Source organism: Coregonus clupeaformis, chromosome 33, assembly GCF_020615455.1.
Source record: "Coregonus clupeaformis isolate EN_2021a chromosome 33, ASM2061545v1, whole genome shotgun sequence".
In the NCBI taxonomy this organism is placed as follows: Eukaryota; Metazoa; Chordata; class Actinopteri; order Salmoniformes; family Salmonidae; genus Coregonus; species Coregonus clupeaformis.
Window position 1 is genome coordinate 30,345,947 of NC_059224.1, and position 25,528 is coordinate 30,371,474.

Genomic DNA, 25,528 nt, shown 5'->3' on the forward strand with positions numbered 1-25,528 from the left:
AGGTTCTGTGTTGCTCACTGTGTTGACTGGATGGGCAACCACAGACCTGCAGAGAAAGAGTTTCCTGTCAGCGAGGAGTTTGCCTGTGAGGCAGAGGTTTGCACTGCTGCAGGGGTTTAGAGACATTCAGTTACTTGCTCTGCAGCCTTTGAAAGTTCAATGAAAAAACTGTTACAGGCAAAGATAAAGTTGTCTTCTATGAGTACTGCTCAGCTCTGATAGTCATCTCCCCATAGATTATTTCACAATTATGCTGTTGTTCATTCGACTGAATTTTGTATGCAGCTCTAGGAAGTTTAAATGTGTTGTCCAGTTCCTGTTGTAATATTGGAATAATGATCACAGTGGTGAACACCAAACTTTGAGGGTTTAAGCATCAAACCACATGCTGCAATGCCTCTTCAATGTGCAGTTGAATAAGTTATTTTACTTTTTAAATTGGCCACATCATAGCCAAGAAATTTGGTTTTGTCACCTTGTATCTCTATTGTTCTCTGAGATGCACTAGGCCAGACATTGAAGATTTGAAGTGATGGTCCTTGACAGACATAAAGTACAATATAAATGTCCATAGAAAACTGCCCTTTGATTACATTGCAGTGCCTTAACTGCGAAATGTGTTTTCTTATCAGCCTCACTCACTCGGTTTCATTCTGTTTGGTATGCAGAGTTTTTTTGAAGGCCAGTCCGCTTCCTGGGACGTGGCAAAGAAAGACACTAACAGAACCAAGAACCGCTATGGAAACATCATTGCATGTAAGTCTTGTATTTAACTTCTACTAAAGTTGCTAGGTGTTGATGCCTCCTTTTACCTAGCGTGTTTTTAGGAATGAGCTCATTAAATATGGCAAGCCGTAACATCTGTTATCATGTACCTAGCTGTCTCTTAATCCCAGGAAATATTGAATAATCATTTTGATTTGACTACCTGTTAATGAAATACAACTAGCCAGCCTACTAACCCATGTTGTATTACAGACGATCATTCTAGAGTGATCCTGCAACCAATGGAAGACGACCCTTCCTCTGACTACATCAACGCCAACTACATTGACGTAAGTGGCGCAGCCTCCTCCATTGGCGAACGTGTGCGACACAACCGTCCTTCTCTCGTATGTGAGGCCTTCTATGCATGCCTTTGTCAACAATATGAAAACAGCTTTTATTTTCCTCCTTCAGTCAAAGTGCTTGTACTCACTGACATTGTTGTGCTTTCTTTCACTTTTGCCTATGATTTGGTCTGTAGATATGGCTGTACAGGGATGTAAGTATCACTGTAGGGGACCTCACCACACCTCATGTTTCCCACTCTCTTCCTCCCTTGTTCACCTCTGGTTACCTCTAATAACATCTGCATGGCAACGTATGAGATGTTAGCCCTCCTTTCGTCTCCCCCCTTTTTGATTTGGTCCTACCATGCTGTTGTTCATCCGCTTCTCTCATTTCACATGTCCTCATGCCCGATGTGTACATCCCTGATCCGTGTGCTACTGTTCTCGATATGAATATTTACAAGATGGTGGCCGCTATTTGTTTTCCTTTGTTTCCGCCCCTACTGTGCCTGTACCCAGCCAGATCCAATCTGATAGGGATAACTTGGGGAGTTAAACCTGCTGACTCTATCAAGCAACTTGCTAATAAGCAGCCAATTACAAGAATGTAGTATTCCTACGAAGTAATCGATAATGTGAAATTCTTGACAATAAAACACACCAGAGTTGAGCTTTACAGAGAATAAACGTCCGTGTCATTGACAGATACTCAAAGCACAAGTAGGAAATGTGCTCTTATTGAAAGTTTATTTCAGTAAATTAATGAATGCACAAGAACAGCTTTGTGCATATTAGTGCATAAGGCCATTGACTCTCATGAAGATATATCGCATGCGGTCCAAGCTGGGGTTGAGGCACGGTATACTGTGTAGTAGTCTGCTGTGGATGCAACACTATATATAAGTCTTACCCAATGATCTTACCATATTGTGTTTGTTGCACTTAGGGGTATCAGAGGCCAAGTCATTACATTGCAACCCAAGGTAAGACAAAGTACCGCGTTAACCTCTAAAGAAGAATTGATGCTCATATTGTATTTTCAGCACTGAGCAATTAATGGTCTTATAAAGAGTTATCAGATTGTATTGTATTTAGTTCAGAGATTGATTGATAGATTGATATGTGTTGTCCTCTCCAGGGCCTGTCCATGAGACAGTCTATGATTTCTGGAGGATGGTCTGGCAAGAGCAGTCTGCCTGTATCGTCATGGTCACCAACCTAGTGGAAGTTGGACGGGTAGGTTATAATATCATATTGCTGTCAGACCCCAAACCACAGGAGGCCAATGTAGGCCTTGATCAGTCTTTAGATATTGATCTGGCATACTGTATATCTGGGCATCTATTGTGTGCATGTATGTGTAGTATTTAAAGACGTCTTTTGTTTTAAATGAATTAAATGCTTATGTTCTTGTAGGTGAAGTGTTACAAGTACTGGCCCGATGATGCTGAGGTCTATGGTGATTTCAAAGTGACATTTGTGGAGGTGGAGCCCCTTGCTGAATATGTGGTCAGAACGTTCACCTTGGAGAGGGTGAGTCAGTCCTTTGTACACCCCTCACGTCCATATTCAACAGTTTAGTCTATAACAGTTAAAGGGGCAATCTGGGATTTACCACTTTGCTATTGTTTGCCCCTTAAAATCAACACATATTGCAAATGTGGAAATCAGACTGAACCCAGACCAGTTGTTACCTAATAACCTGTATGTTCTCTGTCATCAGAGAGGCTTTAACGAGCTGCGGGAGGTGAAGCAGTTTCATTTCACTGGCTGGCCTGACCACGGAGTGCCCTACCACGCCACGGGCCTCCTCTCCTTCATCCGCCGGGTCAAGATGTCCAACCCCCCCAGCGCTGGGCCCATCGTGGTGCACTGCAGGTAAGCCCCTAACGCAACACTTCCTCTACGCCAGACCGCCTGAGAAAACAGGTGCATCCGATTCACTTTTTCTTTATCGCTCACATGATACTGTCACATAGCTATGAAATGAGTGTACCTGAGCTAGCTAGCATGCTTCAATATCAGCCACAGCTAAGCTAGCTAATATATTGCCGTGCCCCTTGGCAGGATGTGGTTGTTGTGAATATTGATCCACATACTTGTCAATGTAATCTTGTGCACAAGGTATCATAATTTTGTTGTGCACAACGGCTGGATATGTAGACTGTTGAAGCGCTATGCTATGCAGCCCCATGCTCACCTTCCTGTCCTCTCACCTTGGTCAGCGCCGGAGCCGGACGCACAGGCTGTTACATTGTCATCGACATCATGCTGGACATGGCGGAGAGGGAGGGCGTGGTGGACATCTACAACTGCGTGAAGGCTCTGCGCTCCAGACGCATCAACATGGTACAGACTGAGGTGACTACTAGACCCACCCCACCGCCACACACCTCACCAATTAACATTAACACCATTCGCCATTACTGTCTGTCTGTTCATTTCATGCTACTATATGTATGGACTGTATGGAGACGCAGTGCATTCCTTTGCTGACTGTGTGTCTGTGGTCCGGCCACAGGAGCAGTACATCTTCATCCATGACGCCATCCTAGAGGCCTGTCTGTGTGGCGAGACGGCCATCCCCGCCTGCGAGTACAAAGCAGCTCACTACGACATGATCAGGATAGACTCACAGAGCAACTCCTCACACCTCAAAGATGAATTCCAGGTACTGGAGCCCTTTCATATTTATTGTGGCACAAAGTTCTGTTTCAATCCTCAGTCGTTCATAGCCTGATGTTAATCATGTCTCGTACAACACTAAAAGACAACAATAAAATCATGGAAATAGATCATGGGTGCATTTCAAATGGTACTCTATTCCCTAGAGTGCACTACTTAGAATAGGGTGCCATTTGGGATGCATCCCATGTCTTCTAACAAACAATGTTCCCTGTCATTTTGGGGGTTTAATGTTATTTGTGTTTTCAGACCCTGAACTCGGTGACCCCTCAGCCGCAGCCAGAGGACTGCAGTATCGCCCTGCTGCCCAGGAACCACGAGAAGAACCGCTTCATGGACATGCTGCCTCCAGACCGCTGTCTGCCCTTTCTCATCACCATCGACGGGGAGAGCAGTAACTACATCAACGCTGCCCTCATGGATGTAAGTGTCTTCTCCCCTCATGCACGCGTAAACACACACACAGTATACACATGCACGTACGCACGCAAACACATATGCAAGCACGCACAAATACACAGACACACACACATACACACTCCCTCGGCTTTACTAAGTGCACTGGATGTTATCTGAATGTGTAGTAGAGACAGAAAGCTAGAGACAAATCCAGGTGTATACTACTGTTTTGTGTACTCTTTTGGAAAATGTAGAAGGACTGATATTCAATGTATTTTTAACGTGTGCTCAAGAGTTTCTGTTCTTTTTTGGCAATCCTTCAATTATTTTCTCGTAGTGCAAGTAGTGATATCGATGAAAATACAAAATTAAAATGTGCAAAAATTAATTTACTTTATTAAGAACGTTTTGGTCATCTAACTTTTCAACAATATAACTTGTTGAAATTATTCTTCAACATGGCTATTCATGTGATCCTAAATTACACTTGAGCTTTTAAACATTTGGGTTTTCAAATAAAACAAAAGTCGGCCAAAAGGTTTGACCCGTTTGATAAAAGGGCGTGGTAAGTGAAACAAGTGTTATTTTATTATTAGTTCTACCAATAATCCAGCAGGTAACTTTACTACAGTATCCACGTATTACAACAGTATGCATCACTATTTGACCTCTTGGATCAGGATTCTCTTAGTTTGATATCAGGATCTGTGCCAGAAAGTGAATCCATCTCCTGGGAGTCATCTCGTCATAGCTGTGTAATTGATAAAAGGTTCAGAAGCCACCCTGTAGCCTTTTTTTTGCAATACATTGCATATAGCAAAGAGAATGTGCTTGGTATTTCTTCTGTATTGTACAGTGTATTTTATACAAAGAGGTTGAATTCAAATCCTCTTCTCAGTCTTTGCTAGAATTCCAATGGATCCTGAAACAAGACTCTCAAAAGAGACTCTTGCGAAATAAATGTACAGTACCAGTCAAAAGTTTGGACACACCTACTCATTCAAGGGTTTTTCTTTCTTTTTACTATTTTCTACATTGTAGAATAATAGTGAAGACATCAAAACTATGAAATAACACTTATGGAATCATGTAGTAACCAAAAAAAGTGTAAAACAAATCAAATATATATTTTAGATTTTAAATTCTTCAAAGTAGCCACCCTTTGCCTTGATGACAGCTTTGCACACTCTTGGCATTCTCTCAACCAGCTTCATGAGTTAGTCACCTGGAATGCATTTCAATTAACAGGTGATCCTTGTTAAAAGTTAATTTGTGGAATTTCTTTCCTTTTTAATGCGTTTGAGCCAATCAGTTGTGTTGTGACAAGGTAGGGGTGGTATACAGAAGATAGCCCTATTTTGTAAAAGACCAAGTCCATATTATGGCAAGAACAGCTCAAATAAGCAAAGAGAAACGACAGTCCATCATTACTTAAAGACATGAAGGTCAGTCAATCTGGAAAATTTGAACGTTTCTTCAAGTGCAGTCGCAAAAACCATCAAATGCTATGATGAAACTGGCTCTCATGAGGACTGCCACAGGAAAGGAAGACCCAGAGTTACCTCTGCTGCAGAGGATACATTCATTAGAGTTACCAGCCTCAGAAATTGCAGCCCAAATAAATGCTTCACAGAGTTCAAGTAACAGACACATCTCAACATCAACTGTTCAGAGGAGACTGCGTGAATCAGGCCTTCATGGTCGAATTGCTGCAAAGAAACCACTACTAAAGGGCACCAATAAGAAGAAGAGACTTGCTTGGGCCAAGAAACACGAGCAATGGACATCTGTCCTTTGGTCTGATGAGTCCAAATTTGAGATCTTTGGTTCCAACCGCTGTGTCTTTGTGAGACGCAGAGTAGGTGAATGGATAATCTCCGCATGTGTGGTTCCCACCATGAAGCATGGAGGAGGAGGTGTGATGGTGTGGGGGTGCTTTGCTGGTGACACTGTCAGTGATTTATTTATAATTCAAGGCACACTTAACCAGCATGGCTACCACAGCATTCTGCAGCGATACGCCATCCCATCTGGTTTGGGCTTAGCGGGACTATCATTTGTTTTTCAACAGGACAATGACCCAACACACCTCCAGGCTGTGTAAGGACTATTTGACCAAGAAATAGAGGGATGGAGTGCTGCATCAGATAACCTGGCCTCCATAATCACCCGACCTCAACCCAATTGAGATGGTTTCGGATTAGTTGGACCGCAGAGTGAAGGAAAAGCAGCCAACAAGTGCTCAGCATTTGTGGGAACTCCTTCAAGACTGTTGGAAAACCATTCCAGGTGAAGCTGGTTGAGAGAATGCCAAGAGTGTGCAAAGCTGTCATCAAGGCAAAGGGTGGCTACTTTGAAGAATTTAAAATCTAAAATATATATTTGATTTGTTTTACACTTTTTTTGGTTACTACATGATTCCATAAGTGTTATTTCATAGTTTTGATGTCTTCACTATTATTCTACAATGTAGAAAATAGTAAAAATAAAGAAAAACCCTTGAATGAGTAGGTGTGTCCAAACGTTTGACTGGTACTGTATGTCTCAATGAGACAAACCGGGATGAATAAAAAATAACCTATGACAGAGTATTGACGTAGACCCTGGGAGATGGTATTTCATGTGCACAGAGAAGCAGAACTTTGCCAGATTATGAGATTTTTTATTTGGAGGGTAATGTTAAATCACTTCCTCGTACGCTTCACAAACTTTTGGACTTTTTCTAACCAAGCCGTCAGAAGAATACCAGGTAATTTCTGAACTTTTCACTTCTGAATAATTAAATGCTTCTAACTATACTGGATTTGTTTCATGGCTAAAGGTGTATGTCAGCAGAACTTCATTTAATTTATATAATATTGCTAGAAGCATGCTTACCACATGGATTGACCTGGTTTAAAAAATCACTTGTCATTCAAACGTGAAATGTCTCCACATTCCTTGCATGGTCATATATGCACACATTGTTCATTGTGAGAGATGTATCATATCTTCAGTATGTGTTCTCTGTAAATGTCTGCAGACTCAGTGCTATGAGATGTTATATGGTTCCTTGTTGACTTCCTCCAATTCAGAGCTACAGACAGCCAGCAGCCTTCATTGTGACCCAGCACCCTCTGCCCAACACGGTCAAAGACTTCTGGAGGCTGGTGTACGACTACGGCTGCACGTCCCTGGTCATGCTCAACGAGATTGACCTAGCGCAGGTAATACCTGACCACCTCACCCTCCTGCATTCACTGCTGTGGACCCTGATTCCAAATCTCATTATTGTGCATTGAGTGAAGGTCATTGTTAAGTTTTTTTTTTTGTTCTCAATCAGGGCTGTCCTCAGTATTGGCCTGAAGAGGGGATGCTCCGCTACGGTCCTGTCCAAGTTGAATGTATGTCCTGCTCCATGGATTGTGACGTCATCAGCCGTCTCTTCAGAATATGTAACCTCACCAGAGTAAGTGCTCCACTATCTTTTTTTTTTTTTGTCGCTGCCATCGAGGTTGTAGAACGAGGATGGTTTGATTGTAATAATGTTATGACGTTCAGTGTTAGAGCCAAAATGGCTGCCGTTGATAATGTATGTTTCTGTGTTCCGCACAGCCTCAGGAGGGCTACCTGATGGTGAGGCAGTTCCAGTACCTGGGCTGGGCCGCCCACAGAGAAGTGCCAGCGTCCAAGCGCTCCTTCCTTAAGCTCATACTGCAGGTGGACAAGTGGCAGGAGGAGTGTGAGGAGGGCGAGGGACGCACCATCATCCACTGCCTGTGAGTGTACACACACACACACACACACACACACAAACACACACACACCCTCCACCACCACTCTCTACCCACACACAAACACCTCCTACATGCATACAAATAAAAATCCTATCACCTCTCTCCTATCTGCACCCACCTCTTGTATTTAACACGTTTGGCAGTTCAGTAGAATAGCATTAGTCACCCAACCAACCTCCCATTTCCACCCTTGTGTTCCTGTGCTGTAGGAATGGAGGCGGCCGCAGTGGGATGTTCTGTGCTATCAGCATCGTGTGTGAGATGATCAAGAGGCAGAATGTGGTGGATGTGTTCCACGCCGTCAAGAGCCTGAGGAACAGCAAGCCCAACATGGTGGACAGCCCGGTAAGACAGGCCGGCAGCTGACTCCAGTTCAGTCAAACAGAGTTTCCCCAACAAATGCATCTCTGACTCATATAGTGCTATTATATTAGCATAGGCCTACGCCACCTCTAATTTCTGGTGATATTCACTTATGATATTTTCTTGAGAAATTTGGAGAGAAGCCAGTCAATAATATGAAGGTATTAGAGAACAGATAGGAACACTTCATATTAGATTTGTTTTGTAGATTGTTTGTGAAGAAATTATAACCAAGTGATATTGACAAAAATATACAACAATGATAATGTTATGGATCACTGACAAATGAACAAGAGTCTGTCGAGATTATGAAATAAACGGTTGTGGGTAAACATGAGAGACACCTCGCCACATCCGTTACAGAAAAATGCAAAGGATGTCTATGCATCTGTCAGCAGCCCTTTGTCAAAGTTACCTGTTACCTCCTAATTTCACTGCCAGAGAATAGTTAGAAATAACATATTTTTATGTTAAGAATTGAATATGCCATTCAGTAGTGATTAATCTTTAGTGTATTGTTCATTATATACAGTTGTACTGTTATCACCATATTATTAGTGTATTGTTCATCAAATAGGATTGTACTGTTATCACCATGTTATTAGTGTATTGTTCATCATATACAGTTGTACTGTTATCACCATATTATTAGTGTATTGTTCATCATATAGGATTGTACTGTTATCACCATATTATTAGTGTATTGTTCATCATATAGGATTGTACTGTTATCACCATATTATTAGTGTATTGTTCATCATATACAGTTGTACTGTTATCACCATATTATTAGTGTATTGTTCATCATATAGGATTGTACTGTTATCACCATATTATTAGTGTATTGTTCATCATATAGGATTGTACTGTTATCACCATATTATTAGTGTATTGTTCATCATATAGGATTGTACTGTAGCATTGTGTTTATCATGTTTAGCACCACAACGGTTCACACATTATTTGTTTTCATCTGAACAGGAGCAGTACCGCTTTTGCTACGACCTTGCTCTGGAGTTTATCGAGACATCTTAACCAAGAAGACGGGACGGAACAGAACTCTGGAACTTGGCAACCATTCCAACACTACGGATCCTTTGGAGGCGGGCATCGTTGACTAAGCCTATACAGACTGCTATTGATGGTCTTTAATGTTTCTAATTGTACTGGGAGTATGATGTGAGTGGTTTGTAAATGTCTCCATTGTACTTCGCCGTGTTCAGTGCCACAGAAACAAATGTCGGCCGCTAGGCCACATTTGCTTCATTGTCTTTTGCAGATTTAGTTATTTTTATGTGCAGCCATTGTAAAAAGGGTAACACTGATGCCAAGGTGTTGCATGCTAAATACGTTTTTTTTAAATATATATTAGCAGCATTATTGTCAACAAACAATATATATCTATATATAGAAGTCAATCACAAATGTGAAAGAAAAAAATACTGCACTCTATAAGTGCTAACATGTGACATTGGCTTGGTAATGTTTGTATCGTACACTGATGGCTGACTCATTTTGGTTTTATTTTGTAGCAAATCTTAATCATAAGCCAAAGACTTATGTAAATATGTCTATATGGATAAAGCACATTGTTTGTATCTATTGTTTACTTGCATTCCTTTTTGAAGGCTAAAAAACAATCATCTTCATTCCATGTTTACCTATGCCTTTAAACCGTAAACATTTAAAGTCGTTTTTAAGTATTAGGATAAATTTCAGTAGTAGTATCTTGTTTTAAATTTTTTCTTATCCTCTGTGTGATGTTACAGTGGTTTATTTGTGTAAAAAATGCTTGTGAATTCTACCCATACAGATAGAATATCAGAAGGTCAAGTGGCGACCATGAAAGAGTTCTATTTTTTTCTGATGATCTCCTAACCTGTATTGGTATTTTGGAAAAACAAAAGGAACATGGTAAAGAAAAAAAAAAAGTATAATCAGTATTAGATACAGCTTATTAAGATGTAAGCCAACACAGCAGAGGCAAGTGTACGGCCAACCATACTGATGTGGGACATGAGTGGATCTCCTGGAGAAAAGGAAACAAGTCATTATCATGTGGAGTTTAGCCATGTTTCATATATTTTTTGTCTGTAACTGTTGGCTTATTGGCTGTAATAAAAAAGACAAATCTTTGAATAAAATATAATTGTGTAAGAAATCATCATTAGTATCATCACAGGTGAGTATGATTAGTTTAGTTATATGTGTCATACATTAGCCCACGACTGTTCAGAAACTATGCACCTAATGATTATTTTAATCTAATCACTAGATATTAGGTAAAAACAGATATTTTTGTCTGATATTTTTTTTGTCAGTTCCCCTTTAATCCAGTGCTTGCAGAAGTGCAAGTCACTAAATACATTTTTCTGGTGTTATGTTAATCATTGGTATTATGACAAACATCTTGTTCTGTGGCATTGTTCTCAGGCTGGATTCCCAGTGATACAACCTAGCTACTTAGTGAGTTGTGGTTAGTTAGCTGTCTCTGGTTTCCGGAGGCAGAGTGAGGGCTCCTGTAACATCTACTGTTGCACTGGTGATACGTGGCTACTTTCTCTTTCTGTGTCACTGAGTTGCGTTGTTCACTGTGCCAGACTATGCTATAGAAAGAGAGCCTTAATACTAAAGGATGAGCCCTGGCACGCAGGTTACTTGGCATTAACACACCTCTGGTGAACCTTTTGCTGTCCCATGGAGATGGTGGCATCTCCTCTCTAGGTTTCCTTCAGTATATACCTTGTCTGGGTCACCCAGAGATCAAATGGAAAGGATGGCTATGACACTGGATAAGTTCACCCGCTCGCTGGATGCCAAGTCTCTCCCTAGAGTACTGCAGATACAATCTGGATATTATTTCCAAGGTAAGACTGAAGACATCATTAGCCCTAACTTTACTCCTTACTCACTGGACTGGAATTTTGGTATAAATAATGATGTAATGTGAATGTAAGGAGTTCAGATTAACGGCTCACAGTTATGAAGTATTTTAACATACAAATGATATGAACAAAAGGTATTTCACAATACAAAATTCAACATAAAACTGATAACGTGATTATTACTGGAGCTTTGAAAAAATATTGTATGGTAACACTTTGTAATAACGTTCATGAATAAGCCTTTATAAATGCTTATAACTTTATATACATTAATTATTCATGATAGTTATTATTTAGTGTTACTGCCCTTTACTTCTATTCTTACTTGGATCCATTACTCCACAAGGAGAATAGACCATCGACTGTTCTTAGATCCATTCAGTGCCACTACAATAGATCCATTTAAATGACTTTTTACCAGGTTCTGTGTATGAGCTGTATGGAGGAGAGTGGAGTTTCTCCTACGGAGAGCTCCTGAAGATCATTGGGATCAATATCACCAGACTCATTGTGGAGCTTCAGTCTGAGGGATCCAAATCCATGATAGTCAATCTATCGCTCGACTACCCAGGTGGGCCCGAAACATCCAAACTGTACCTTGAATATGAAATCTCATTTTTTTGTGGTCAATTGTTTTCCTTTATAAAGCGTTGTAATGTGCATTGATATATTCAGATTTTAATTTCTTAATAAATGCCTTAATTCTTGGCCTTTACCATGTATTGCAGTTTACAGTATACATGTAAATGTCAAAATCTCTCTCTCGGGTTAGAAAGGGACCTTATCAACATGTGATTTTATGCATTGTACCAATAAATATAATTTCATATATTGCTTTGCCTGCCTGTATTGTCAGGCCTTTTCAGGATTGTGGCCGACAAGAGGCCATACGCCAGTATACAGGAGATTGTTGACTCTGTGCGTATCGGCCCTGAATGCCTGGGCCACCCAGAGTTCCACTGCCCTGAGGAGCTACAGCTGGCTGAGGGGACCATCCAGGCAGAGGAGAGCTTCAGACTCACTGCTCTGAGGACAGAGCACGAAGACAGCCATGTTGACTGTGAGGTCACGCGGAAAGACTCCAAGCACATCTTCACTGTGAAGCTCTCACACACTGGGGAGTTCTATGAGTGTGCCGACGACCAGTTCTATACCCTCAGGGAGCTGGTGGAATGGAAAATACCCAAAGGAAGGAAAAGGACAGTGACATGGGCCAAGTCTTTGCCGTCAAAGGAGAAGTGTGTGTCTGAGTTGCCAGAGGACTACAGTGGAGAGTTGGTTCTCACACCTGTCTACGAGCTTCAGACGGTATCCAAGTGTGAGTCTCAAACGGACCATTCATATTTTCACTTTACATCAAAGTTATGTGGAATAAAAAAGGCTTTAAATGTCTTTTTCATGTTATAATTGAATTTTTCTCATCTAAATGTTTGTTTTCAAGTTAAAGGGAACACACTGCAATAGTGACAACTAATGTACATGAAAGCTACACTGGTCTTAGCTTGTTTCAGAAGCACAGACACGAAAGTAGTCGATATTTTGATGTGTAGTCATCATGCTGTTCAGGCAATCACAATGCATTTCTACTTTTTAGAAAAAGCACAAAATGAAACTTTATTCAAAGCTGCAGTTAAACAGATTTACTAATGTCAAACCTTTAGAGATCAATTCAATGACTTAAACAATATTTATATATACTGCATTATGTATTTATTTTTGGAAAAACATTTTAATTAGGAATCTTGTTGAATCATTTCTTACAGAAAAGTAGCTGATCATTGCTTGTGCTTGCATACTAAACAGAAATAATCACATTTTTGTTCACAGTTGGGAAGAATGTTGTTTTCATCCCATCCACCCTTGATGTTGAGGTCTTGGACGTTACAGAGGAGTGTGATGGTGACTGTTTTATGCAGCCTTTGTCCTTCCGTGATGTCTTTGCCAAGCCCAGCGAGTTCTTCCCCTTCAGAGCAGAAATAATCGAGCCACCATCACAAGTTCAGGAGGAATTGGGTTTCCTGAAATCCTCTAAGCAGGTCATTGTCCACAGTGCCTACCAGGCAAAGAGAATCCTAGCGTCTGAGATTCGCAGCGAGGCCCAGAGACGCTTCCTCATCCCAGTGTCTTACAATGGCAGGTTCAAGCGCAGGCCCCGGACATTTCCCACAGCGTATGACCTGGAGGTGGCCAAGAGTAACATGGAGCAGCTGCACGTAGTGGCCACCAAGGCCTTTGAGACCCACTACGAGGGGCTGTCCTCGGTGCTGGTGGGAGACCAGTACCTGGTCCACAAGAGGGAGACTAGCGAGGTGATCTACGGAGGCAAGAGGAAGACTGTGGAGGCCCTGGCCTGTGAGAAGATTGTGGGGAAGAAGTACGAGGCCGTGTTGATCCCCATGTGTCTGGACGGGGGCTTTGTCGAGGTGGTCCACGACAAGAAGCAGTACATGCTCTCAGAGGTCTGCCAAAGGTTCGCCCTGCCCTTCAATGTCAAGGTGTCCATGAGGGACCTCTCAGTGAAGGAGGACCTCCTGGCTGGGGCCACGGGGCTGCAGCTGGAGGAGGAGATCACTGACCCCTTCCTTATTGTTTCCACCCCGGACCTTGCCCAGTGTTGGGAGGTGCCTGTCAACCGCACCAACATGGCCCTGCAGCTTCTGGAGCGGTGGAACGGCCCAAAGCTGACCCAGGGCAAGGCCGTCCCCTCAGCTGTAGAGGAAATAGGAGAGGACTGCTACTTCACCCTGAGGAGGTATGTCAATACCAGCGTGCTGCCTCCCCCTCGACCACCCAAGAGACCACAAAAGCACTCAGAAGATACAGTGAAACTGCCACCTCCGAGGCCAAAGAAGCCGGTTCCCCCCTCTCCAAAGGTGAGCTGATCAGCCATGATATTTGATGCCTTAATAAACAATAAAATAACAACAACAACAATAGCTATCAGTATGTATTTGAATGTTATAGTTAAAGTTATATTCAATTCATTACAGTACCAATTGTTTGTGTGGTCTGTGTTATTATATTGAAGAGCCCACATACAGCCAAACCAGCAGTGTCTACCTCCAGATCGTCTATCTGTGTAGAACAGAACACCACTCCACCAAGAAAGGAAACTTCCAACACAAGTCTGATCACAATGCCTGATCCAGGCCCACAAAAAGGTTTGTCTATGTTTCTATTTCTATATCAGAATACTTTTGTTGAATATTCAACATGCATTGAGGGATAGTGGTATGCAGCATTGCAGCAGACTCATTTTGCTACTTAACTTAATTATCAGCTGTCGGTATAAATACTTTCTGGATTTTGGAAAGCAACCTATAACTAATATTAATCTCTATGTCAAAAGCTTGACTTTGATTCTCATGCCATGTTGTGTTTGTGTTCTCTCCTCAGTCATCGGTGAAGAAAACAGTCCTCAGCACAAGACAATTAAACAGGATGATGATGACACTCATGATTATGAATACATTGATGAGGATGAACTTGACATTATCAGGAGAAAATTGAATGACCAAAGTATTCAAGGCACAGACAATAGGAAAACAAGAAACACATATGCCATGCAGACTGCAAAACAGGTTTAGGATAGAATAGAATCAATGGATTTGATGAATATCTAATACATATCCAAGCTTAAAGTTTAAGTGTGAAGATCAATGAACATTCTGGCATGTGAGATATAATGTTCAAATTTCAAGCAACATGTATTTATATTTCCTATTATGCACTTTATACTGAGCCATTCTTCCATTTAAATGTATTATATTCATCATACAATAAATACATTGTTTGTACATTAATCAACAAGCCTACGGTGGAAAAGGAATAATGGCAAACACAGGAAGTGTAAATACCACTGTGTGAGGTTTATTCATTGGACTGATGTGCTGAAGCCTGAGCAGCTGCGGGTCATCTCTGTCAGAATGGAGACGGAGGTGGAAACAGCGAATTTAGGATCCAGGACCAGATTCTGTAGGAGCTCCCGGCCCTTCTCCCGAGCCTTGTCAGAGCACATGGCCGAGCGCCACATCTTAACCAGAGAGCCCACTGTCACAAGGTAAACAACAACTGGTTAAGAAAATGTGATCAAGTAACCTGATGCAACTGATTTGGTAGATCTCTCAATTCAAATGCACATCATACATGTCACCACTAGAGGGTGACTACAGACTTCATTTTATCACTGACTTATGTCTATCGTCTCAATTTCACTCTGAAATGTTACTCTACTTTTCATACAAAGCAAAGAATAATAAAATATATTTTTTAACATCCATCTTGGGGGACTAAAATTAAAAGTACTCACTCAGAATCCTGTTCATACTGGTCATCCAGCTAAAGATATAGAGGGTGTGGTTTTCCTCTGTGCTTAGGTCATCTATGTTAGGGGCGCTATCCCCCTCCTGAAGCACCCTGCTAGGCAGAGACCTCATGAACAGCACAGAGTTATTCAGGTTGGACTGGAAGTACGTAGCTGCCATGTAATCTGCAGCATTCATCCAGGTGTTGGCGAATGCAACCTCTGGGCTGGAATAGTAGCTCATCCTATAACAAAGATCAAAGGTGTGATTACACATAATGCAAGGACTAAATTGTGACTCAAAAGATTGAATTCAATAATCTTTTAAATCAATAATAATCAATAATTAAGGTAAAAGCTGATTGAAGGACAGAACATAAAGTTTGAGAGTCATATATTTAATTGAAACTCAAAATTGTGTCAGAGTACCAAAAATGAAGACAAATGGTGATGACCTGCATCATTTAATGTTTATACTCACTTTGCCTTGCAGCTGGATGAGGCAGTATTCAAAGAGAGAGTTTCACCTGCCCAAAAGGCACCTAGAATCTGGTCCCTTTTCGCAAAGTCAGAAATCTCAGATGCGCTAACGTCTTTCAGGGTCTATAATGGAAAGGTAGCATATTATAAACCAAGAACAAGTAATTATATGCATTCACCAATGGGTCACATATGAACAGTGACTTAAGAGCTCGATTCAATCAGATCCGCATAGCGGTTGTTTTGGCGGTGTCAGAGGTGGAACTGTATTAGAGCTGTCAAATCCACAAGTGGCTCCCGGTTATTCTTAATGCGGACATTGCTGTTTACAAGTTTGAACACTGGAATGTGAGACCTAATCTACACCACGATTAGGATGAGAGAAGTCATTATTTAGTTGAAAGATTTTTCAATTTGAGTGTAATTATTTCTATATGGCCTACACTTTCGCGTTCTGAACTTCTAATGCGAGTGGGGCGGGTGTGGCTCTATGATCACAAGGGCAGTTGCTCAACAATTTGACAACTCCAACATCGTTCCACTTCTGACACCTGCCAAAACATCCACTATACAGGTGTCTGCTTCGCCGATTGATCTGATTGAATCTAGGCCTTTTTTTTTTTTTTTTTTTTTTACCTTTATTTAACCAGGTAAGCCAGTTGAGAACAAGTTCTCATTTACAACTGCGACCTGGCCAAGATAAAGCAAAGCAGTGCGATAAAAACAACAACACAGAGTTACATATGGGGTAAAACAAAACATAAAGTCAAAAATACAACAGAAAATATATATACAGTGTGTGCAAATGTAGCAAGTTATGGAGGTAAGGCAATAAATAGACCATAGTGCAAAATAATTACAATTAGTATTAACACTGGAATGATAGATGTGCAAGAGATGATGTGCAAATAGAGATACTGGGGTGCAAATGAGCAAAATAAATAACAATATGGGGATGAGGTAGTTGGGTGGGCTAATTTCAGATGGGCTGTGTACAGGTGCAGTGATCGGTAAGGTGCTCTGACAACTGATGCTTAAAGTTAGTGAGGGAGATAAGAGTCTCCAGCTTCAGAGATTTTTGCAGTTCATTCCAGTCATTGGCAGCAGAGAACTGGAAAGGAATGGCGGCCAAAGGAGGTGTTGGCTTTGGGGATGACCAGTGAGATATACCTGCTGGAGCGCATACTACGGGTGGGTGTTGCTATGTTGACCAATGAGCTAAGATAAGACAGGGATTTGCCTAGCAGCGATTTATAGATGACCTGGAGCCAGAGGGTTTGGCGACGAATATGTAGTGAGGACCAGCCAACAAGAGCGTACAGGTCAGTGGTGGGTAGTATATGGGGCTTTGGTGACAAAACGGATGGCACTGTGATAGACTACATCCAATTTGCTGAGTAGAGTGTTGGAGGCTATTTTATAAATGACATCGCCGAAGTCAAGGATCGGTAGGATAGTCAGTTTAACGAGGGCATGTTTGGCAGCATGAGTGAAGGAGGCTTTGTTGCGAAATAGGAAGCCGATTCTAGATTTAACTTTGGATTGGAGATGCTTAAAGTGAGTCTGGAAGGAGAGTTTACGGTCTAACCAGACACCTAGGTATTTGTAGTTGTCCACATACTCTAGGTCAGACCCGTCGAGAGTAGTGATTCTAGTCGGGCAGGCGGGTGCAAGCAGCATTCGATTGAAGAGCATGCATTTAGTTTTACTAGCGTTTAAGAGCAGTCGGAGGCTACGGAAGGAGTGTTGTATGGCATTGAAGCTCGTTTGGAGGTTTGTTAACACAGTGTCCAATGAAGGGCCAGATGTATACAAAATGGTGTCGTCTGCGTAGAGGTGGATCTGAGAGTCACCAGCAGCAAGAGCCTCACTCAACTAAATGAACAAACCGGTCTTATCTCCTAGGGCAAGAAGGAAAATGCATCCCATGGGGAATAAGGAAAACTTGAGGCTCATTGAATAGCTTACCTGGAAGAATTCTTCCCATTTGGCCATGAGGTCTGGGTACTTAGCAGAGCAGTCTGTGTAGGAGGTGCAGTAGTCTTCAGCTGCCTCAGCTGGTGCTTGTACCTGGACCTGAATGAGACCATCTCCAATCAGGCCTTTCTGCACAGCAGCCAGGAACGGGATCACTGAGAGGTAGTAGTTCACACCTGGGGAAGGAGAGAGGGAGCGAGAGAGAGAGAGAGAGAGAGTTTACTAATGGTCTGTTATTGACACGCTGTGCATGTTAACTGCACATGTAGGCTAGGGCTACACACATGGTCTGCACGGTTGAATATGTGTCACAGTGCTTACATGCCCACCAGCTATTAGCAGAAATGCACATGGGATCTCCTTCCTGTCCACATGCTGTAGCGCCAGTGGGGTCAACCAACCGCCCTATAGGAACAGAAGCGCATTCAGTCACATCACTTTCCCCATGAAAAACTTTGATAAACCATCTGATCGAGACAACTGAGAAACATAGTCAACATTATCGTGTACTATACTTATCACAAAAAGCATGTGCGTACAGTAGTCACAAAAACAATGTGCATATATTTGACTCCTCAAAGCTACCTAATGATGGCCCAACATACAGTGAGGGAAAAAAGTATTTGATCCCCTGCTGATTTTGTACGTTTGCCCACTGACAAAGAAATTATCAGTCTATAATTTTAATGGTAAGTTTATTTGAACAGTGAGAGACAGAATAACAACAAAAAAATCCAGAAAAACGCATGTCTAAAATGTTATAAATTGATTAGCATTTTAATGAGGGAAATAAGTATTTGACCCCCTCTCAATCAGAAAGAGTCTCCCAGGTGTCTTTCATACAGGTAACGAGCTGAGATTAGGAGCACACTCTTAAAGGGAGTGCTCCTAATCTCATCTTGTTACCTGTATAAAAGACACCTGTCCACAGAAGCAATCAATCAATCAGATTCCAAACTCTCCACCATGGCCAAGACCAAAGAGCTTTCCAAGGATGTAAGGGACAAGATTGTAGACCTACACAAGGCTGGAATGGGCTACAAAACCATCGCCAAGCAGCTTGGTGAGAAGGTGACAACAGTTGGTGCGATTATTGGCAAATGGAAGAAACACAAAAGAACTGTCAATCTCCCTCGGCCTGGGGCTCCATGCAAGATCTCACCTCGTGGAGTTGCAATGATCATGAGAACGGTGAGGAATCAGCCCAGAACTACACGGGAGGATCTTGTCAATGATCTCAAGGCAGCTGGGACCATAGTCACCAAGAAAACAATTGGTAACACACTACGCCGTGAAGGACTGAAATCCTGCAGCGCCCGCAAGGTCCCCCTGCTCAAGAAAGCACATATACAGGCCCGTCTGAAGTTTGCCAATGAACATCTGAATGATTCAGAGGAGAACTGGGTGAAAGTGTTGTGGTCAGATGAGACCAAAATCGGGCTCTTTGGCATCAACTCAACTCGCCGTGTTTGGAGGAGGAGGAATGCTGCCTATGACCCCAAGAACACCATCCCCACCGTCAAACATGGAGGTGGAAACATTATGCTTTGGGGGTGTTTTTCTGCTAAGGGGACAGGACAACTTCACAGCATCAAAGGGACGATGGACGGGGCCATGTACCGTCAAATCTTGGGTGAGAACCTCCTTCCCTCAGCCAGGGCATTGAAAATGGGTCGTGGATGGGTATTCCAGCATGACAATGACCCAAAACACACGGCCAAGGCAACAAAGGAGTGGCTCAAGAAGAAGCACATTAAGGTCCTGGATTGGCCTAGCCAGTCTCCAGACCTTAATCCCATAGAAAATCTGTAGGGGATCAAATACTTTTTTCCCTCACTGTACCTGATCTGAGTTTCCAGGCCAGCTGCAGAGGCAGGCTCCACAACGGGCTGTCAGTCTCATTGGTTCCCATGCAGGCCATGTACTTATCGGTGGAGCCCACCAGTATCCTATACAGACTCATCCTCTGCAGGTAGTTCCAGGGGTTGATTGTGACCACGTTGTCCACCTGAGGCAGGACCGACAGCTGGCTGGGTGCCTGGTCCCAGAGGATGGGGAGGCCATTTTCAGTGAGCACTGCTGCGTTGGCCCACAGGGCAACTAGCTGAAGCAGGGAGAGGGTCCAGATACACTGCATGCTGGCTACCTTAATAACTGCACACCTGGATAAGTAACAGTTTCCCCATTTTGTACTGGAATGGCCAGTGCACTTTGGCCTCACAACGTCGCGTGATAGAGAAAGGGTATCAGTGGGGGTGAATCCACTGTAAACAGTACTTCTTATCATGCCATTGGACAGAGGTCAGAGAAACAACCAATACTCATAGATGGACAGCCATCAGCAAACATGATCTATAGGGATGGCAGAGGCTTCAGGCATTGATCAGTGATTGCATCATTCATCATTCTAAAAGAGCATGTATATACTCCCCTGTGATCCCTGTTAGTTAATGCTTGTCTATGTTTACTTTACAATGTTTTCTTCAGTCAAACTCTGTCCTGCATGTGGGCTTGGGGTTCCCAGAGTTTACTGACTGTGCTGCTGTTATATGTGTGTGCAGCATAAATTTACAGTTTATGTAACCGTGCATGATGTGCTGCCTGACCCTTGAACATAGGCATAAGACACTTACTTATAAGGGAAACTAACGGTTATATAAAACAAATCGAGTGTAGATTGATAACGTTTTTGATTAACCATAGAACACATACAGTTGACGTCGGAAGTTTACATACACCTTAGCCAAATACATTTAAACTCAGTATTTCACAATTCCTGACATTCAATCCTAGTAAAAATTCCCTGTCTTAGGTCAGTTAGGATCACCACTTTATTTTAAGAATGTGAAATGTCATAATAATAGTAGAGAGAATGATTTATTTCAGCTTTTATTTCTTTCATCACATTCCCAGTGGGTCAGAAGTTTACATACACTCAATTAGTATTTGGTAGCATTGCCTTTACATTGTTTAACTTGGGTCAAATGTTTTGGGTAGCCTTCCACAAGCTTCCCACAATAAGTTGGGTGAATTTTGGCCCATTCCTCCTGACAGAGCTGGTGTAACTGAGTCCAGTTTGTAGGCCTCCTTGCTCGCACACGCTTTTTCAGTTCCGCCCACACATGTTCTATATGATTGAGGTCAGGGCTTTGTGATGGCCACTCCAATACCTTGACTTCTTAAACCATTTTGCCACAACTTTGGAAGTAGGCTTGGGGTCATTGTCCATTTGGAAGACCCATTTGCGACCAAGCTTTAACTTCCTGACTGATGTCTTGAGATGTTGCTTCAATATATCCACATAATTTTCCTTCCTCATGATGCCATCTATTTTGTGAAGTGTGCCAGTCCCTCATGCAGCAAAGCACCCCCACAGTATGATGCTGCCACCCCCGTGCTTCACAGTTGGGATGGTGTTCTTCGGCTTGCAAGCCTGCCCCTTTTTCCTCCAAACATAGCGATGGTCATTATGGCCAAACAGTTCATTCTCCAAAAAGTACGATCTTTGTCCCCATGTGCAGTTGCAAACCGTAGTCTGGCTTTTTTATGGCGGTTTTGGAGCAGTGGCTTCTTCCTTGCTGAGCGGCCTTTCAGGTTATGTCGATATAGGACTCGTTTTACTGTGGATATAGATACTTTGTACCTGTTTCCTCCAGCATCTTCACAAGGTCCTTTGCTGTTGTTCTGGGATTGATTTGCACTTTTCGCACCGAAGTACGTTCATCTCTAGGAGACAGAACGCGTCTCCTTCCTGAGCGGTATGACGGCCGCGTGGTCCCATGGTGATTATACTTGCATACTATTGTTTGTACGTCGTACCTTCAGGCATTTGGAAATTGCTCCCAAGGATGAAGCAGACTTGTGGAGCTCTACAATTATTTTTCTTTTGATTTTCCCATGATGTCAAGCAAAGAGGCACTGAGTTTGAAGGTAGGCATTGAAATACATCCACAGGTACAACTCCAATTGACTCAAAAATGTCAATTAGCCTATCAGAAGCTTCTAAAGCCATGACATCATTTGATGGAATTTTCCAAGCTGTTTAAAGACACAGTCAACTTAGTGTATGTAAACTTCTGACCCACTGGAATTGTGATACAGTGAATTATAAGTGAAATAATCTGTCTGTAAACAATTGTTGGAAAAATTACTTGTGTCATGCACAAAGTAGATGTCCTAACAACATGCCAAAACTATAGTTTGTTAAAAAGAGATTTGTGGAGTGGTTGAAAAAAAAGTTTTAATGACTCCAACCTAAGTGTATGTAAACTTCCGACTTCAACTGTATAACTTTATTTATTCAGTGATGCAATAAACCGTTGTCCGAACAACTTTTTAAAAGCCTGTGGAAAGCATCAGCTTCAAGAGCGAGACTAGATGTTTGTTCATTGAGCTTCTGTAGTACACAGAGCATTCAACTGTGTTGTATATAACGTGGCTAATGCACCTGGTTGTCAAAATGGCCACTTAGACATCAGGCTGTGTTAGGAGCTAATGAGTCCCCTGGTTGGGAAGGTGTGAACAGCATGACTGGTGAGGGCCAGAGGTAGGTCCAGGGGTTGATTGTGACCACGTTGTCCATCTGAGGCAGGTCCGACAGCTGGCTGGGTGCCTGGTCCCAGAGGATGGGGAGGCCATTTTCAGTGAGCACTGCTGCGTTGGCCCACAGTTTTTTGTCCACTCAGTACTTTTGAAAGAGCCATTGGACAGAAGTCAGAGAAACAACCAATCAATATTCATAGATGGACTGTTACGTCAGCAAACATGATCTATAGCAGAGTTTCCCAAACTCGGTCCTCGGGACCCCAAGAAGTGCACGTTTTGGTTTTTGCCCTAACACTACACAGCTGATTTAAATTATCAAAGCTTGATGATTAGTTGGTCTATTTGAATCTGCTGTGTAGTGCTAGGGCAAAAACCAAATGTGCACCACTTGGGGTCCAGAGGACCGAGTTTGGGAAACCCTGATCTATAGGGATGGCTGAGGCTTCAGCCATTGATCAGTGATTGCATCATTCATCATTCTAAAATAGCATGTATATACTCCCCTGTGATCCCTGTTAGTTAATGCTTGTCTATGTTTACTTTACAATGTTTTCCTGAGTCAAACTCTGTCCTGCATGTGGGCTTGGGGTTCCCAGAGTTTACTGACTGTGCTGCTGTTAAATGTGTGTGCAGCATAAACGTACAGTTTATGTAACCGTGGATGATGTGCTGCCTGACCCTTGAACATAGGCATAGAACACTTATTTAACAAGGGAAATCACTGTTGTATAAGGCAGATCAAGTTTTTGATTAACCATAGAACACATATTTATTCAGTGATGCAATAAACATAAAGTTGTCCAAACAACTTTCAAAAAGCCTTTGGGAAGCATCAGCCTCAGGAGTGAGTACACAGAGAGCATTCAATTGTGTTGTATAAAATGTGGCTAATGCACCTGGTTGTCAAAACAGCCAGTTAGACATCAGGCTGTGTTAGGAGCTAATGAGTCCCCTGGTTGGGAAGGTGTGAACAGTATGACTGGTGAGGGCCAGAGGTTGAGTTTACCACTGGAGAAACTGCACACAGGGACTGACAGGAAAAGCAGTCATAATGAGTGGGCTCAAGTTACGGTCTGTCTAATTTGACACTTTCTTCTGCGTCAGACCATTACATTAGTCTCTGAATAACAAACACATATTAAGACTACGTTGATAGAGAAGAAAGAATACATAACATGTTTATTTCAAAATGTCATATGAAGGAGTTTACCTATACTGTACATATCAACCACTGAAGGTGTTTTAAGAATGTGTTCAATGCCTTTGGCATGTACAATGATGTAACTGTGACATACAGTACCAGTCAAAAGTTTGGACACACCTACTCATTCAAGGGTTTTCCTTTATTTTTACCATTTTCTACATTGTAGAATAATAGTGAAAACATCAAAGCTATGAAATAACACATATGGAATCATGTAGTAACCAAAAAAGTGTTAAACAAATCAAAATATATTTTAGATTTTAAATTCTTCAAAGTAGCCACCATTTGCCTTGATGACAGTTTTGCACACTCTTGGCATTCTGTGGAGTTCCCACATATGCTGAGCACTTGTTGGCTGCTTTTCCTTCACTCTGCGGTCCAACTCATCACAAACCATTTCAGTTGGGTTGAGGTCAGGTGATTGTGGAGGCCAGGTCATCTAAAGCAGCACTCAATCCCTCTCCTTCTTGGTCAAATAGCCCTTACACAGTCTGGAGGTGTGTTTTGGGTCATTGTCCTGTTGAAAAACAAATGATAGTCCCACTAAGCCCAACCAGATGGGATGGCTTATTGCTGCAGAATGCTGTGGTAGCCATGCTGGTTAAGTGTGTCTTGAATTCTAAATAAATCACAGACAGTGTCACCAGCAAAGCACCATCACACCTCCTCCTCCATGCTTCACGGTGGGAACCACACATGCAGAGATCATCCATTCACCTACTCTGTGTCTCACAAAGACACGGCGGTTGGAACCAAAGATCTCAAATTTGGACTCATCAGACCAAAGGACAGATTTCCACCGGTCTAATGTCCATTGCTCGTGTTTCTTGGCCCAAGCAAGTCTCTTCTTATTATTGGTGTCCTTTAGTAGTGGTTTCTTTGCAGCAATTCGACCATGAAGGCCTGATTCACGCAGTCTCCTCTGAACAGTTGATATTGAGATGTATCTGTTACTTGAACTCTGTGAAGCATTTATTTGGGCTGCAATTTCTGAGGCTGGTAACTCTAATTAACTTATCCTCTGCAGCAAAGGTACTCTTTCCTGTGGCGGTCCTCATGAGAGCCAGTTTCATTATAGCGCTTGGTGGTTTTTGCGACTGCACTTGAAGAAACTTTAAAAATTCTTGAAATTTTCCGGATTGACTGACCTTCATGTATTAAAGTAATGCTGGACTGTCATTTCTCTTTGCTTATTTGAGCTGTTCTTGCCATAATATGGACTTGGTCTTTTACCAAATAGGGCTATCTTCTGTATACTACCCCTATCTTGACACAACACAACTGATTGTCTCAAACGCATTAAGAATGAAAGAAATTCCACAAATCACTTTTTACAAGGCACACCTGTTAATTGAAATGCATTCCAGGTGACTACCTCATGAAGCTGGTTGAGAGAATGCCAAGAGTGCGCAAAGCTGTCATCAAGGCAAAGGGTGGCTACTTTGAAGAATTTGTTTAACACTTTTTTGGTTACTACATGATTCCATATGTGTTATTTCATAGTGTTGATGTTTTCACTATTATTCTACGATGTAGAAAATAGTAAAAAGAAAGAAAAACCCTGGAATGAGTAGGTGTGTCCAAACTTTTGACTGGTACTGTATCTAATTGTGACTTATAGATCACTGAGATTCACTAACATTCCCCCCACAGAAAATCTACTTTGATAATTCATAAGTCAAAATTCATAACATACCAAATGACTCTGTAGCCTAAATTTGGTCCCCATTTAAATTACGTTCAGCTTATAAAGGCTTTATAAAGCCTTCACAATGCCTTCATAAGCACTACATAAATGTGTTAAAGCATCTATAACCGTATGTCATGCTTTATAAAGGGTTCATAAATGTGTCTTAAAT

At 42.0% G+C, this 25,528-nt stretch overlaps 3 protein-coding genes across 15 annotated transcripts in view; 2 read left to right on the forward strand and 1 right to left on the reverse strand.

Moving 5' to 3' along the window:
- LOC121548978 (receptor-type tyrosine-protein phosphatase kappa) overlaps positions 1–10,413 on the forward strand; it is a 162,916-nt gene extending 152,503 nt beyond the window's left edge. For 4 of the 13 annotated variants that reach the window (XM_041860717.2, XM_041860721.2, XM_041860720.2 and 1 more), the window contains 16 exons: positions 669–756; positions 979–1,112; positions 1,247–1,264; positions 1,999–2,035; positions 2,191–2,288; positions 2,469–2,585; positions 2,776–2,930; positions 3,278–3,413; positions 3,574–3,723; positions 3,987–4,160; positions 6,868–6,885; positions 7,211–7,342; positions 7,459–7,584; positions 7,731–7,894; positions 8,122–8,257; positions 9,257–10,413. In XM_041860717.2, coding sequence (XP_041716651.1) covers positions 669–756; positions 979–1,112; positions 1,247–1,264; positions 1,999–2,035; positions 2,191–2,288; positions 2,469–2,585; positions 2,776–2,930; positions 3,278–3,413; positions 3,574–3,723; positions 3,987–4,160; positions 6,868–6,885; positions 7,211–7,342; positions 7,459–7,584; positions 7,731–7,894; positions 8,122–8,257; positions 9,257–9,310 — 1,737 coding nt within the window. In that variant the 3' untranslated portion in view covers positions 9,311–10,413. The remainder of the gene's footprint in view (positions 1–668; positions 757–978; positions 1,113–1,246; positions 1,265–1,998; positions 2,036–2,190; positions 2,289–2,468; positions 2,586–2,775; positions 2,931–3,277; positions 3,414–3,573; positions 3,724–3,986; positions 4,161–6,867; positions 6,886–7,210; positions 7,343–7,458; positions 7,585–7,730; positions 7,895–8,121; positions 8,258–9,256) is intronic. The other 9 variants (XM_041860724.2, XM_041860727.2, XM_041860729.2 and 6 more) reach the window with 5 other exon arrangements.
- Positions 10,414–10,846: 433 nt separating this feature from the next.
- Positions 10,847–14,755, forward strand: LOC121548981 (protein THEMIS). The gene is made up of 6 exons (XM_041860732.2): positions 10,847–11,142; positions 11,582–11,731; positions 12,017–12,478; positions 12,988–14,033; positions 14,189–14,321; positions 14,557–14,755. Exons 1-6 carry the CDS (start codon positions 11,043–11,045, stop codon positions 14,745–14,747), a joined length of 2,082 nt encoding a protein of 693 aa, XP_041716666.2. The 5' UTR covers positions 10,847–11,042; the 3' UTR covers positions 14,748–14,755.
- A 253-nt stretch (positions 14,756–15,008) lies between these two features.
- LOC121548980 (protein LEG1 homolog) lies at positions 15,009–20,096 on the reverse strand. The gene is made up of 6 exons (XM_041860731.2): positions 19,763–20,096; positions 18,242–18,325; positions 17,912–18,096; positions 15,945–16,066; positions 15,470–15,708; positions 15,009–15,210 (listed from the first exon to the last, which is right to left on the reverse strand). The coding sequence occupies exons 1-6, from the start codon at positions 20,055–20,057 to the stop codon at positions 15,035–15,037; spliced, it is 1,101 nt and encodes a 366-aa protein (XP_041716665.2). The 5' UTR covers positions 20,058–20,096; the 3' UTR covers positions 15,009–15,034.
- Positions 20,097–25,528: the final 5,432 nt, after the last annotated feature.